Source organism: Delphinapterus leucas, chromosome 14 (genome assembly GCF_059928025.1).
Source record: "Delphinapterus leucas isolate spDelLeu-1000000601 "Yukka" chromosome 14, BTC_Dleu_Yukka2, whole genome shotgun sequence".
Taxonomy (NCBI): domain Eukaryota; kingdom Metazoa; phylum Chordata; class Mammalia; order Artiodactyla; family Monodontidae; genus Delphinapterus; species Delphinapterus leucas.
The window spans coordinates 7,737,017-7,751,583 of record NC_143142.1 but is presented as its reverse complement, the minus strand read 5'-3'; the positions used below and the strand labels follow the sequence as shown (position 1 = coordinate 7,751,583).

Below are 14,567 nucleotides of genomic sequence, written 5' to 3'. Positions count from 1 at the left end.
TGGGCAGAACAAACTAACAATTGTACCGAAGTCAAGATTTGACCAGCAACATCTCTGGGATGTCATCCTTTAGTGAATGGGGGTTCCAGACGCTCAGGCTGCACCTGCGTTTGCACTGCGGCATTGCTGCTCTGGATACAGGATAATTGAGTCTCCTGGGCCTGCCCTCGGATCAGCACTTTTGTAGACTGCTGAGGTGTGTTGACATTGCTGATGGGAACCAGCAGTGTGTGCAGAGCTGTCTTGCAAATGCTGATTCCTCCTTCCTTCCTTCCTTTTATTTTCTCTCTTTAACATGGCAAAGTGAGTTTCAGTGATTCCTAGTGCCTCCGTGCTTTACTTTTTTTCTCTCTTCACCATATCACAGTGTTTTATTTCCACAGTTCTTGCAGACCACTTTCTGTTTCAGAGGGCATCTGGCACATTCTACTGAGGCATGCTTGGGTTCCTCAGGCCTGGATTTGCTTGGCTTAGATACAGATATCAGCTCGCCCTGACGGGAGTCAGTACTGGGTGGGCCAGCCATGGGTGCTCGTGCTCGGCTGGAAAGCCTTCCTGTTGAGTGTCTGCCCCCAAACACCATGTACTCTAGCTGAATGTCCACGTGGATTTCCCCCCTTGTAGCCACAGTCGTGCTGTGTTTACCAGTGTTTAAATTGTTTTTCTAATTCCACGTGTTTTCCAATCTTTTATAAGCCCTAGACTATAATAAACACAGCTTGCCCCATCCAGCAATCCCTTTTATTTTTTTTGAGATGTATGCAAATGCAGCAACCAGCATTGGGGTATGAGGGTGGGGTGGGGATGGAGAGACTCATTCACATCCTCCTAAAATGATAGCAGCAGAGAGTCTTCTGCATCAGTGCCTTTGGCTGGTTTCCTGCAAGCCCACCCCGCTTCAGAAACCTCAGGATGGCCACGCAGGTGGGCTGCCTTTTGTGAGGTTCTAGTGGAGAGACACTTGGAGGTGGAATCATCCTAATAGATTTAACAAACTGGTTTGGCAGAAACGTTATGTGATAAGATAACGTAACCTATGAAACATTTAATCCCAGCTGGCTAAAGTTTTCTGTACAACATCTAGTGCCCGGGCGAGGAGGTGGGGAGGACAGCTGTGTGCTGCACCAATGAGACCGGGAAATTTAGTTTGCTTTTGACAAAGAGAATTTTATCAAACCGTTCGTACTTCTTCACATAACTTTGTCAAGTCTTCAGAAAGTCAAGAGTTGCTAGGATTGGCCGCTGCAGCTTCTCATGGGATGGCACCAAGGGAAAACATGGGGGAGAGTGGGAGGGGAGGAGAGAGGTGAGAGGAAAGCCAATTTCACCTCCCAAGTCGCGGCGGCAGGGGGCGAGCTCGACCAGCTCCCCGCTCCCGCTCCCGCTGCTTTCTGGGCACGTGACCGCTGTCCAGCCTTCTTGCTTTACGGCCCGTCGCCTGCAGGCGGCAGCGATTACCATGGAGACGGGGCTTGGGTGGCGACCGTAACTAGGGAGCCCTTGGAGGAGAAAGCGGCGGCAGCTGGAGGCCGGGAGGTGGACGAGGGGTTCACGCGGCGGGAAGACCCCGGCCTTTGAGGACCAGGGTGGGCGCGCTCTGTGAGTCAGGGGCGGGGGCTCCGGCAAGGAGGGGCCTGGTGCCTCTTGGGGGGGCGCTCACCCCACCTGGGCTCGGCCTGGGGCAGCTCCAGGCAGACCTGAGCTGGAGGAAGGGGCCACGCCTGGGCTTTGTGCCCCCACAGACGCACACGCCTGCTCCCCGCACCCCCCATGAGGAATTTGGCAAAGTTTGGCAGTCGGAAGAGGCTCTGTACTAAGGGCCCTAGAGTTGAAATCTTAGCAATTTTTCAGATGGCGGAACTGAACATTGAGAGGTCTGCTGCTTACTCGCTGTATGATCTTGAATAAGTCACTTCACCTCTCAGAGCTTCAGACTCTTAAGTTTGCTGTAAGAAATAAACGAGAGAACATGTTAGGCTTTTTAAGTTTCTAGACTGCTACCATTTCTCAAGCAGTCTGTGCTGCAACTGGAGCATTTTACATGCGTCATTTCATCTAATCTTCACAACACCCCCAGAATTTAGGGTTATCATTTTAATTTTGCCTGTGAGCAGATTTAGACTCCGAGGGGTAAAGTGACTTGCCCAAGGTCACAGAGCACCTGAGTGGTGGAACTGGGATTCAATGCCAGGAGAGGCTGACTGGAAAGCCAACACTTTTAACCGCTAAGGTACCTGCTTCTTCCCCTATTCATATTATTAGAACTGTTGCTAATGCCTGGGTTATCATTTTGCTGCCTGTGGGAATATGAATATATATATACACTGAGTTAGAGGGCTCTAAAATTATCCTCAGAAAGATGAGGCCCGGGATCAATATTTTTAAAGATTTGAGACAGGCTTTCCCAGGAGTATGGCATTCTTTTTATTCCCATGGAAAGGAACAGAGCTGGTATTGCACATTTCATTGATGGGTTTGTGGACCAGGAAATCAAAATGGAAAACAGAGGGCCCTGCTGACTTTTATGCTCAAAATTTCTCTAGAGACATCTCCAAAGAGAAGAATGTCAGATGCAGAGGAAAACCCACTGGAAGAAACAGAAGAATATGGAGAAATAGAAATGGAAGAAGGAGAAGAAGAAGAAAAATATCCAAATGATGAAGGGCTAGAAAATATGCAACAGGAATTAAAAGAAGATAACACATTAGCGTGGAGAGGGTCTCAGGAGGAGGGGGAAGTGGAGGGGGAGGAAGCGGAGGGGAAGGAAGAGGGGGAAGAATTTGGGAAGGAGGAGGCAGCAGGAGCACAGGAAGAAACCACAGTGAAGCCCCAAGAAATCACCAAGTCCATGATCAGTTTGGAGAGACTTACACCGACTGATTCCCAATCAGTCTTGTCAGGAACACTCCCAGTAAGTAGGAATTTTCATTCATTCAATCATTTGTTCATTCATTCATTCCTAATCATTAATTGAATGCTTGTTACCCACTTACCTGCCAGGCTCTGCGGATATAAAACCAAGTAAGACACAATCCATTCTCTTAAGGAGCTCTAGAGTATGTAGGGAGGCAAACATTATAAAACTAAGTGCAGTGATTGAGAGGTACCTAGGAGATATGTATCTATATAAAGGCCGACTTGACCCAGCTTGGAGGATGATCAGGGAAAGCTTCCTGGAGGAGGTGTGTACCAGGGCTGACTTAAAGGACAGGGCTTAGCTGGAGTGTGCTTGTCTAAACAGCCTGTAGAAATCACCTCTGGTCCAAGGAGAAGTGACTCTCTGTGGCTCTGTGGTGGTTTTGGAGGCCACCAGTGCCACCTAGAAGAATAATTTTGCTGTTATGGGTCTGCTAGTAGGCCAAGGATAAACCTGACACACCCACGATTCTTTGAGTACAGAATGTCCCAGGCTCTTTTTAAAAAGTGCTTCATAATTCCGACGTGAGGCTAACACTAAGACTGGCTGATTAGGAAGAGAAAGGAAACTAAATGAGGGCATGTAGCAGCGTGTACTGTATTTGGAATCACAATCTCCTTTCTATTTCTTTTTTAAGAAAACCTATAGTGGTAGAGAGTCAAAGCATTCATTACAATCAGAGCTTTTGGAAACACTCGAACTTCCAAGAAGCATGGCCTCACAATTAGAGTTTCTTGATTTGGATCTAACCACTTCTGCGGAACAACAGCTTAGTTCCCCTGAAAAGCAGCCTTCGGGCGAGCTTGCAGAGAGAACTGACCAGAGGCCCCAAGATGAATTGGGACAAGAAAGGAGACACTTGGAACCAGAAAGGGGAGACTTGGAGCCAGAAAAGAGAGAAGGGAGAAAAGAAAAAAGAGTATTATACGTAAATGAGAAAAAAGAAAAAGAATTCCAGCCCAAAGCAAGCATCCCTAAGGTGTCACTGGTCTCCACTGCCACCGAGGACATTTTGTTCCAAAAGGATGACGGTGCCAACGTGTATCCCTTGGTAAGTGCAACATGCTTTTAAATTTCCCCCAGTGTTTTGAGAGTATTGTGAAATAGGGGAATTTTATGCATATGGAAAAAAATACCACCAGAAAGCTCCTTTTTAAGCTAATCACAGACCTGTGTCTTTGTAAAGTTCAGTTTGGAGCTGTGGCTGGACATGTGTGACAGTATGTGGACAGGAACGCTGCATCTGGGTTCAGCAGCGTTGCTCTGCAGGCAGGAAATTCCACACGTGGTTTGTCCGTTGTATAGGACGCTGTTTTCTTGGGGGAGACTCAGAATCGACCTCTCCCCTTTCCCCTCTCTTCTCGCTCCGTCTGTCTCTCTCCCTCCCTTTCCCTCTCTCTCTCCCACATCATGATACTCCTCCTCCGTACCACCAATTCCTTGCCTTTCCCTCCTCTCCTCGCCTCTTCTGCTGTAACTGGCTTGATCCCTTTACCAGCTCCTAAAACCACCACAGGTTCCTAAAACTATCCATCCCAAGATAGATCAGTAAGTCAAAGGTCTGGAAAAAGTGAAAGCCACCGGGAAAAGCACCAGGCGGTCCAAAGGAGTCTGCCTTTGCTGCCGCTGACAGTGTTCCAGGGAGGCGCCATCTGCGAGGGTAAAAATATTATCATTTGCCAAGAGAAGGAAGAGGAGGTTTTTTTTTTTCCCCTTCTCCTTCTTTCTTCCTCCATCTGCTACTTTCTGAAAATTGTTTCCTAGGATTCATCTTTTTTTCTCCCCCCACTGTAGATTCATGCCTTTGGAAGATTTGTAAGTGATGGACTGTGTACTTAATGCAGTTCCTAACACAGAGTGAGCACTTGACAAGTGTTAACAACTAGGTGATGGTGGTGACGGTTGTGCTGGTGGTGGTGACGGAAGGATGCCGAGGGGGAAGTGCAGAGAACTGACAGCCTCCTTTCTGTAGATTTGGCTGACTTTGAGCAATGGAGTTAAAGGTTCAAGCTTGCAATTGCTCAGTCTGAAAGAAAGAATAATTGAGTTTATTTATTTATTTGGCCACACTGAGCGGCATGTTGGATCTTAGTTCCCCAATCAGAAATTGAACCCTTGCCCTCTGCAGTGGAAGCTCAGAGTCCTAATCACTGGACTGCCACGGAAGTCCCAAGAATAATTGAGCTTTAGAGCCCATGAAGACATTTGTCTTGTTTAGCCAACTAACCAGAAATCAAGTAACGTCACTAATTAGAGCAAGCGATCTTTTTATCCAGGCCCCAGCTACCTGGACTTGACAAAAGCCACTACACAGGTCTGGGCCCCCTGTTAGCCTTGGACTCACCGCAGAACCAAATTTTCCTAGGCCTTCTCTCTTTGCAGGTTTGCTTAGCTCTTTGGGTGTGCCGTCTTTCTTTTTCCTTTCCTTTCGCCTTTATTGTTTCTTCTTTTTGTTAAAATGAATCAGTGCTCTTTATAAAAAAAATATACAAAGGCAAAGATTCCTCTTCTCGAACACACTCCCATCCCAATCCCATTTTCCTGAGGTGACTACTGTTGCAGTTTGGTATAACTATCTCTCCAGACCTTTGTTGGTACATATATAAACACGTATCTGTGTGCACACACGCACACGATCTGTGTTTTTAGTTGTTGGTTTTTGCAGTGAGATGTTCTGCATTTCTGCATGAACGTTTTTGCACTTAACATGTCTCAGAGGATTTTTGGTATCAGTGCATGTATGTCCACTTCCTCATTTTAGATTCGGCTGTTTCCTTATTGATGGCCATTTATGCTGTTTCTAATTTCTTGCTCTCACCAAAGGTGCTTCAGTAAGTGTGTGCCTCTCCATCTCTGTGCTCGCAGCATCCTCCTTTTCCTTTGGGCTCCCCCAGCTTATCCCAAAGGCCTGTAATAACTCGCAGTGCTCATGGTAAATAGACCTAACCATGAATACCATCTCCAGCCAAGTAACAAGGTATCATGTGTTTATGAGAAGGAATCATATAACTATCAAATACAGTGAAATCTGATTTTGACAATAAAGTTTTGTTTTCCAGATGACCATGTTTTAGAAGAAGATTGATGTAAGAGGTGGCTGTCTCCATCATCATTCGCCATGAGTGTTAAAACTAGTGCAAAATGCGATGAGCGTTAGTACTGTGTGAGTTCGGTTAACGTGAGGGCTGCTCAAGCAAGGAAGTTCTGTTACTACTGAGTGAGATCAGCCTAGTTTTGACCTTGAAAGAGGTTTACCTGGAGACAGGAGTCTAGTTAAGAGTGTTTTCTTTTTATAACTAATCTGTTAAATCTCAAAACAAATTTCTAGGACGACTATAAGGCCTTTTAGAATTAACAGGTTTCCAGAAGAACCATCTCACTTGAAGAAATTGGCTCTTAAGAACCAGCCAGATATGAAATAGTTCCGTTCCTAGAAGTTGCAGCTTGAGGCAATTATGATTCCGTGATTCTACCACTCACACCCACACAATAAAAGACCTAAATATAAATATAAATTACAGCGAATGAGCAGATGGAATCAGGAGAGAATGGGGAATGAAGGGTGTAGGAGAGAGAAATCGGCCACGTTGCCCACTCTGTCTTGGGAGAAATACACGGTACATCAATTTAACCTTAAGTATCATTCAAAGATCAGAAAGGAAACTCACCAGATTTCATTTATTTTTTTTTTCTTTCGGCCGTGAGGCACGCAGGATCTTAGTTCCCCGACCAGGGATGGAACCCGCGCCCCCTGCAGTGGCAGCTCGGAGTCTTAACCATTGGACCGCCAGGGAAATCCCCATCACCAGATTTCATTTCTATGCTCCAATATAACCCACTGATTTTTGGTAACTAATCACTTAGCCATCACTTTAAATACTCTACCACATCAGCCTTGGTTAATTTTTTAAATAGACTTTATTATTTGGGGGCAGTTTTAGGTTTATAGAAAAATGGAATGAAAAACACAGAATTCCCACATACTCCCTTGTGCCTCCTTCCCCCCTCGTCTCCTCTATTATTACCATCTTGCATTAGTGCAGTACATTTGTCGCAATTGATGAGCCAATATGGATGAATTAGAATTACCTGAAGTCCATAGTTTACCTTAGGGTTCACTCTGTGATGTACCTTCTCTGGTCTTTGACAAATGCATAATGACATGTATCTACCATTGTTGTTTGATACAGAGTAGTTTCACTGCCCTAAAAATGTCCTGTGCCCTACCTGTTCATCTCTCCCTCCCCCTTATCCCCCCCCCCACAAGCCCCTGACAACCATTGATTTTTATTGTCTCCATAGTTTTGCCTTTTCCACAGTGTCATGTAGTTGGAATCATAAGTTTGTGGCCTTTTCAGGCTGGCTTCTTTCACTTAGCAACATGCATTTAAGGTTCCTCCACATCTTTTCATGGCTTGCAAGCTCATTTCTTTTTATTGCTGAATAATATTCCATTGTATGAACGTACCACAGTTTATCCGTAATTTTTGTAAGAGACGTTGAATACAAAAATATACATAAACAAACTGCTATTGAATTGGAAGCAGTAGTTGGATAGTACCTATTATTTTTCATTTCATGAAATTTTTATTTTGGACTTGTTCCTGGCAGTGTGGAATTTTTAATCCTCCTGAGGGAATTTTGTCTCTTTTATACTTTATCCTTCCAGGGAAAATCGTGTATAAGGAACAAATACCCAGGCTGAATAGTTGCCTTTCTTATGAAGTTACTTAGTGACTTTATTATAACTTGTCCATTCTACGTACTCTCATTCAGTAAATTGAATTTCACGACATTAAGTGCTCACTGTGTGTCTGGTACTGAGCTGGGTCTAGGTCCTGGGGAGAAGATGAATAGGAAGTTGTTTCTATTTACTGTTGAAGACTTTCTTCTTTTAAAGGAAACGTCTTTATTGAAATATAACGTATAAACAGAAAGCGCACACGCAAGTGTAGAACTCATTGAATTCTTACACAGTAAACACGCCTGTGTAAGCACCACGTAGCTTTTCTTTTCTTTTTATATCGAGGTAGAATTCCCATCCATAAAATCCATCCTCTTAACTTTTTCTTAAAAGATTGTGGTAAAAGGCACATAACATAAAATTTACTACCTTAACCATTTTTATGTGTAAAAGCTCAATGGTATTAAACACATTCACATGGTTGTGTAGCCACCATCATCACCCATCCCCATAACCCTCTTCATCTTGTGAAACACACACTGTACCCACAAACACCAGCTCCCCAACCCCACCCCGGTCCCTGGCTAACTGCCCTTCTACTTTCTGTCTCTATGAATTTGACTACTCTAGGGACCTCATATAAGTGGAACCATTCAGTTCGTATTTGTCTTTTTGTGACTGGTGTATTTTACTTATATAATATCCTCAAGGTCCGTCCATGTCGGAGCATGTGTCAGAATCTCCATCCATTTGGAGGCTGAATAATACTCACCTTTTGTTTATCCATTCATCTGTTGATGGACACTGGCTTCTTTTCCACCTTTTGGTTACTGTGAAATATGCTGCTATGGACACGGGTGTACACATATCTCTTTGAGACCCTGTTTCCTGTTCTTTGGGGTAGATACCCAGAAGTGTAATTGCTGGAGTATATGGTAATTGTATTTTCAGTTTTTTGAGGAACCTCCATACTGTTTTCCACAGCAGCTGCACCATTTCACACTCCCACCAGTAACGCACAAGGGTCCCAGTTTCTCCACATCCTTGTAAAGTTTACCCTTTAAAATTAAAAAGAGTTTTTAAAATTTATTTTTGTTGAAATATAGTTGATTTACAATGTTGTGTTAGTTTCAGGGGTACAGCAAAGTGATTCATATGTATACGTATATATATATATTCTTTTTCAGATTCTTTTCCCTTATAGGTTATTACAAGATATTGAGTATCTGTGCTATACAGTAGGTCCTTGTTGGTTACCTATTTTATACATAGTAGTGTGTATCTGTTAATCCCCAACTCCTAATTTATCCCTCCCACCCCCCTTCCCCCTTTTGTAACCATAAGTTTGTTTTCTATGTCTGAAAATTTCCCTTTTCCAGTATACAGTTGATTGGTTTGTAGCCTGTTCTCAGAACGTTTCCGTCGCCCCAGAAAGAAACCCATACGCAGTAAGCGGTCACTCCCCATTCCCGCTCCCCTCACCCCCTGGCAACCACTCATCTGCTTTCTGTCTCTAGGGATCTGCCTGTTCTGGACGTTTTATGTGGATGGGGTCACACAGTATGTGGTCCTTTGCATCTGGCTCCTTTCACGTAGCATCACGTTTTCAGGCGTCATCCATGGTGTAGCGTGCTCTTGAGGACTTCTCAAGGTGATGTCTCTTCATTGGCTGGTGATGTGAATCCTTCTCCTCCAGGACTCAGGCAGGGAGTACCCGGTGTCACAGCTCTGGGTTCGTGCACCGTAGTGTCTTCCCGGTTTTACCTTTGTCTTCCAGGCCATGACCTGGTCATTCGGATGGAACAGTTCCCTTCCTGTTTACTACATTCAAGATGAAAACCAGAGAGTTCTTCTGTATGCCAGTGCTCACACTGCGGTCATCTACAATGTCTTCAAGAATAACCAGCACCATCTTCAGGTTTGCAGGTTTTCTTACTTCAAGTGAAAGTGGTTGTTTTTAACCTGAATACAGCACTTTGGTTGTTATTGTTGTTGCTTTTTAATTAATTAATTAATTAATTTTTGGCTGCGTTGGGTCTTTGTTGCTGTGTGCAGGCTTTCTCTAGTTACGGCGAGCAGGGGCTACTTTTTGTTGTGGTGCGCAGGCTTCTCATTGCGGTGGCTTCTCTTGCTGCGGAGCACGGGCTCTAGGTGCGCAGGCTTCAGTAGTTGTGGCATGCGGGCCCAGTAGTTGTGGCTCGCGGGCTCTAGAGCACAGGCTCAGCAGTTGTGGCGCACGGGCTTAGTTGCTCCGTGGCATGTGGGATCTTCCCGGACCAGGGCTCGAACCAGTGTCTCTGCATTGGCAGGTGGATTCTTAACCACTGTGCCACCAGGGAAGTCCAGCACTTTGGTTTTTATTTCAGGGGTCAACTTCATTCCATCTCATACACATTTTCCCTCTTCTCTTCTGAACCATAGCAAATTTTTTTTTAGAAACACATTTTATTGTGCGTTTTCTCTCTGATTCTAATCAGAATAGTAGTTGACTTTAATATTATAGTAACTAAAATCTAAAGCATCTGTATTTTTTACATTTCTGTAAAAATGTGGTCAGGAGAGACCATGTTGTCTCCACAGGACTATGGTGAGATGCAAAGGGCAGGGATTCGAACCTAATTAACACTCAGACTCCTTTCCAGGGCTCAAAGGGCTTTGATCCTCCTACTCCTGCTGAGAAATGAGTGTTAATATTCCCATTTCACAGGAGAGGAAACTGAGGCTCAGAGGGATTTAGCTGACTTGCCCAAGGCTGTGCTAGCAGATGCTGAAGCCAGGTCTTACATCCAGGTCTCCTGACTTCAAAGCATTAAGTAGGTCAGTCTTTCCTCCTGTCTCCTCCCTCCAGCACTTGGCTTTATTTACACCCTGCTCTGTGCCTCCCCGAATGCCCCACATGCCTGCCTTCCCCTCACCGCTCTGCCTCCTCTGTTCCGGATATTTTTGACCCCTTTTTCATCATTTACCTGTCCAAATGTCACGTTTCCCTGGTGTCCGACTTTCCACTAGTTAACCCGGTAAACAGTTCCATGTTACCCTTTTCAGTTGACATATAAGGACCTTCCTTAGTCAATGCCTAGATCAGAAACTTCACAAAGTATTTTCCAAGAGCTCAGCCAGTATTCAGCATCGTGCCAGGGATCCAAGACACGTGGGTGTAACTTAAGGAATTTGCTTTCTAGAAGTCCTGAAATACACACACAGTCAGCAAGCAGACCTTCTCAGAGCTTAGTTGAATGTGTAGCACTGAGCACAGAGGTAGCAGCAGGGGGAGAAAGCACAGTGTGGTGGGCAGGCTCAGAGTCAGGGGGGCGGGCAGGGCAGAGGGGCTGAGAAGTAGGGAGGCGTCCAGCCTCCGCAGAGTTGGATGGCTGGGAGTGGCCTTGGCCATTCGTTCGTTCATTCATTCATCCCACGTGTATTTATCATAACCACTATGTTTCAGGTGATGGCTCTGTAGTCATGAACAAAATAGATCTAGTCCCCCCTCATGGAGAGACAGTCGTTAAACAAGTGAACATAGAAGCATATACCTAAAGATTTTAACAGTTGCTCGAAAGGAAACGTGAAAATGCTCTAAGAGGGAAGAATCAGGGTGAGAGGAGATTCCTCTGGATTGGGTGGGCAGGGAATAAAAAAGTGCTGTTTGTTCCAAGACGTGAAGGCTGAGCATGAGCTAGCCCGGGGCCGTTTTGCCGGGGAACAGGATCCCAGACAGACAGAGCTCCGAGTTTTCAGGCCTCGTGCGTGAGGCCCATAGAGAGGCCAGAGTGACCGAGGGGTGACACGGAAGGAGGGAAACAGGGGTTGTTTCCCGGCTGCCATCTTGTTTGTGTTTCCAGAAGATTCCTCTGTTGTGTGGGGAAGATCGTAGGAGGATACGAGTGAAAGCAGAGGCCCGTGAGGAGGCTTTGGTTCCAGAGCTGCTCAGTGACCTGAGTGAGCAGTTTTGGGGGAGATGAGGCTGGTAGAGAGGTTCGAGGGGGCTGGAGGTGGGGTGACCTAGACATGTATTCTCAACGTGGGTTCAGAGTCGGGTATACGCCTCGACCCCTAGGAAGCCACTGTTCTTGCAGGGAGTGCAGCTTACCCTGAGAGTGTTTTGAGGGGAAGTTTGAAAACCTCCGGCTGTAGAGAAACACCAGGGAAGGCGGGTGGGAGTAGGATTTTCAGCCAGCGGCATCTGGAAAGGGAGCTCAGGTGTGCCTCCGGGGCCCCGCCTTTCCTGCTGGTGCCAGGGCTGGGCCCCCCACAACCCCTGTCTCAGAGCGACTTCTCTCCACGTCTGCAGGGCCACCCCAACGTCATCTCCTGCCTCTGCATCAGTGAAGACAGGCGCTGGGTCGCCACGGCTGACAAAGGGCCCGACTGCCTGATAATCATATGGGACTGCTTCACGGGGTAGGCATGTCGCAGCCACTTCCCCCCGCGTTTTTGTACAGTGTCTGCCACCGTGACCCGCAAAAAAAGGAGTCATGCCGGTCCAGGGATACAGAAGCTGGTGCTGGGAGGCAGGGCGAGGGGCGAGGTTCTCAGGGGAGGTTGTCTTATTGCCTCAAGGCCTGTTGGGATGACATTACTTTGGTGAATTTCCCATGGGTGATTCTTGGCTCTCTAAGCCCAGAAACTTGGTTTGTCGGTGGCCCCCAGGCAGACTGGGCTGAGGGAGGCTAACCCACACTCACCCAGCTGGGAGACCCAGAGAAATTATGTGACTTTCACCATCTGCCAAAAAAAAAAAAAGACTAATCGTACTTACTGTCTTCATTTCCCCGGGCTCTGTAAGAAATTACCCCAATCTGGGTGGCTTAAAATCACAGAAATTTATTTTCTCACTGTTCATGAGGCCAAACGTCTGAAATTGGGGAGTCTGCAGGGAGCTCCTGGGGCCCTGAGAGAGAATCTGTCCCATGCTCCCCTCCTCCTTTGGGTGGTTGCTGGCATCCTTGGTGGTCCTTGACCTGTAGACACGTCACTCCAGCCTCTGCTTCCATCTTCATGTGGCGTTTCCCCCTCTGTGTCTCTCTGTAAGGTCTTCTCTTTTATAAGGACTCCAGTCATTGGGTTTAGGGTCCACCCTAACCAGTATGACCTCGTCTTAACTAATTACATCCGCAGAGACTCTCTTTCTGTAGAAGCTCGCTTCTGAGGTTCTGGGTGGAATGAATTTCGAGGGGGCGCCATTTGATCTACTCTACTTACCCTACGGGATTGTTAGGAAGATCCAGAGCACAGCACCTGGCCCAGGAGAGATGCTCACAGATGTGTGTCCTTTCAGAATTCCTGGTCCTAGAGGTAGAGAGTAGTGCTAGATTCACTGACAAGACTGTAAGGCCTTGGTTGGGTGTGTAGGGGGGTGGGATGGGGGGAGGTGGGGGGCGGACGAGTCCAGGTGGAGAAGAAGTTTAGGAAGAAGTTATGTTGAATGTTCTGTGACACAGGAACTGCTCTCTCCCAGGTGACCGGTGGCCTCCATAGGGCCATATTACCTAATCATTTCCCCTGGCCCCTCTGACACCATGTCCCCTGGTCCTCATCCTGCTTGCTGTCTGTTCCCTCTCAGACTCTTTTCAGCCTCATCCTCCTCTGGCCATTCCTTAGCTGTGGCCTCAGGGCGTGAGGACGCTGTTGGTGATGTTCTCCAGTCAGGCAGGAGCAGAGCCAGGGTTTGAAACTGCGCCATCTTACTCTCAACAGCCGTCTCAGTGTTTCCTGTCTGCTGATGGGGAAGCTGCTGGAGGACAGTCCACCTGCATGTCCCGTGGGCATCTCCTGCTAAAATGTCCAAAAGTCCTGCGCCTCCACCTCCAAATAACTTCTGAACCCACATCCACCACCTCTGCCCACCCTCTCCTGCTTGGGCCATTGCAGTAGCCTCCTGACCGATCTCCCCCACTGCAGTTTCGCTCTTCAACCCAGCCTCCGTGACACTGAACCACTTTTAAGTGTATATACAATTCACTGGCATTGATGACATTCACAGTGTTGTGCAGCCGTCACCACTATTTCCAGAACACTCGCAGCACCCAATCAGAAGATCTGAACTAATGAAGTCCTCATTCTCCCCTCCCCTCAACCTCTAATCTACTTTCTAGCTGTAAAGATTTGCCTATTCTGGACATCTCATGTCCATGGAATCATACAATATGTGGCTTTTGTGTCTGGCTTCTTTTACTTATAATATTTTCAAAATTCTTCCATGTTGTAGCATGAATCAGTACTCCATTCCTTTTTTTAGCTGTTTAAGATTCCATTGCATGGATATAACACATTTTGTGTATCCGTTCATCTGTTGATTTTTTTTTTTTTTTTTTTTGCGGTACGCAGGCCTCTCACTGTTGTGGCCTCTCCCGTTGTGGAGCACAGGCTCCGGACGCACAGGCTCAGCGGCCATGGCTCACGGGCCCAGCCGCTCCGCGGCACGCGGGATCCTCACGGACCGGGGCACGAACCCGCATCCCCTGCATTGGCAGGTGGACTCCCAACCACTGCGCCACCAGGGAAGCCCCCTGATGTTGTTTTAAATGCACATGTGTAAGGGCACTTCCCTGGTGGTCCAGTAGTTAAGACTCCGTGCTTCCACTGCAGGGGCCACGGGTTCGATCCCTGGTCAGGGAACTAAGATCCTGCCTGCCTCGAGGCCAAAAAAAAAACACACATGTATGGCCATCATCATATATCATCATATGGTTTTTCTTTACAACATTTTGAGCATGATCTTTTCCCATGCGCAAAATCCTAACGGGCTCCCCTGCTGCCCGTTGTCAGCTCAGCCCTTGTTACAGGGAGTACACGCTCACATCCTAGCCATGCAAACACTTCCCCCACGAAATCAAATTCCCGTTTGCTTGCCTAGCGGTCATCTCTAGCGATTACATGCTTTTCAGCTGCAAGAAATGGCACATCCACCTGACACACACCAGGGAAAGTCATCTCCTGCATCAGGAAGTCCTGAGGCAGGAAGGA

General features: G+C 46.7%; 1 protein-coding gene across 1 annotated transcript in view; it reads left to right on the top strand.

Annotated features, from left to right (window-relative positions):
* The first annotated feature begins 27 nt into the window (after nucleotides 1-27).
* CFAP251 (cilia and flagella associated protein 251) overlaps nucleotides 28-14,567 on the top strand; it is an 80,441-nt gene continuing 65,901 nt past the window's right edge. The window contains exons 1-4 of the mRNA XM_022597786.2: nucleotides 28-2,911; nucleotides 3,555-3,968; nucleotides 9,379-9,519; nucleotides 11,893-12,002. Of these exons, the coding sequence (XP_022453494.2) occupies nucleotides 2,525-2,911; nucleotides 3,555-3,968; nucleotides 9,379-9,519; nucleotides 11,893-12,002 (1,052 nt within the window). The 5' untranslated portion in view covers nucleotides 28-2,524. The remainder of the gene's footprint in view (nucleotides 2,912-3,554; nucleotides 3,969-9,378; nucleotides 9,520-11,892; nucleotides 12,003-14,567) is intronic.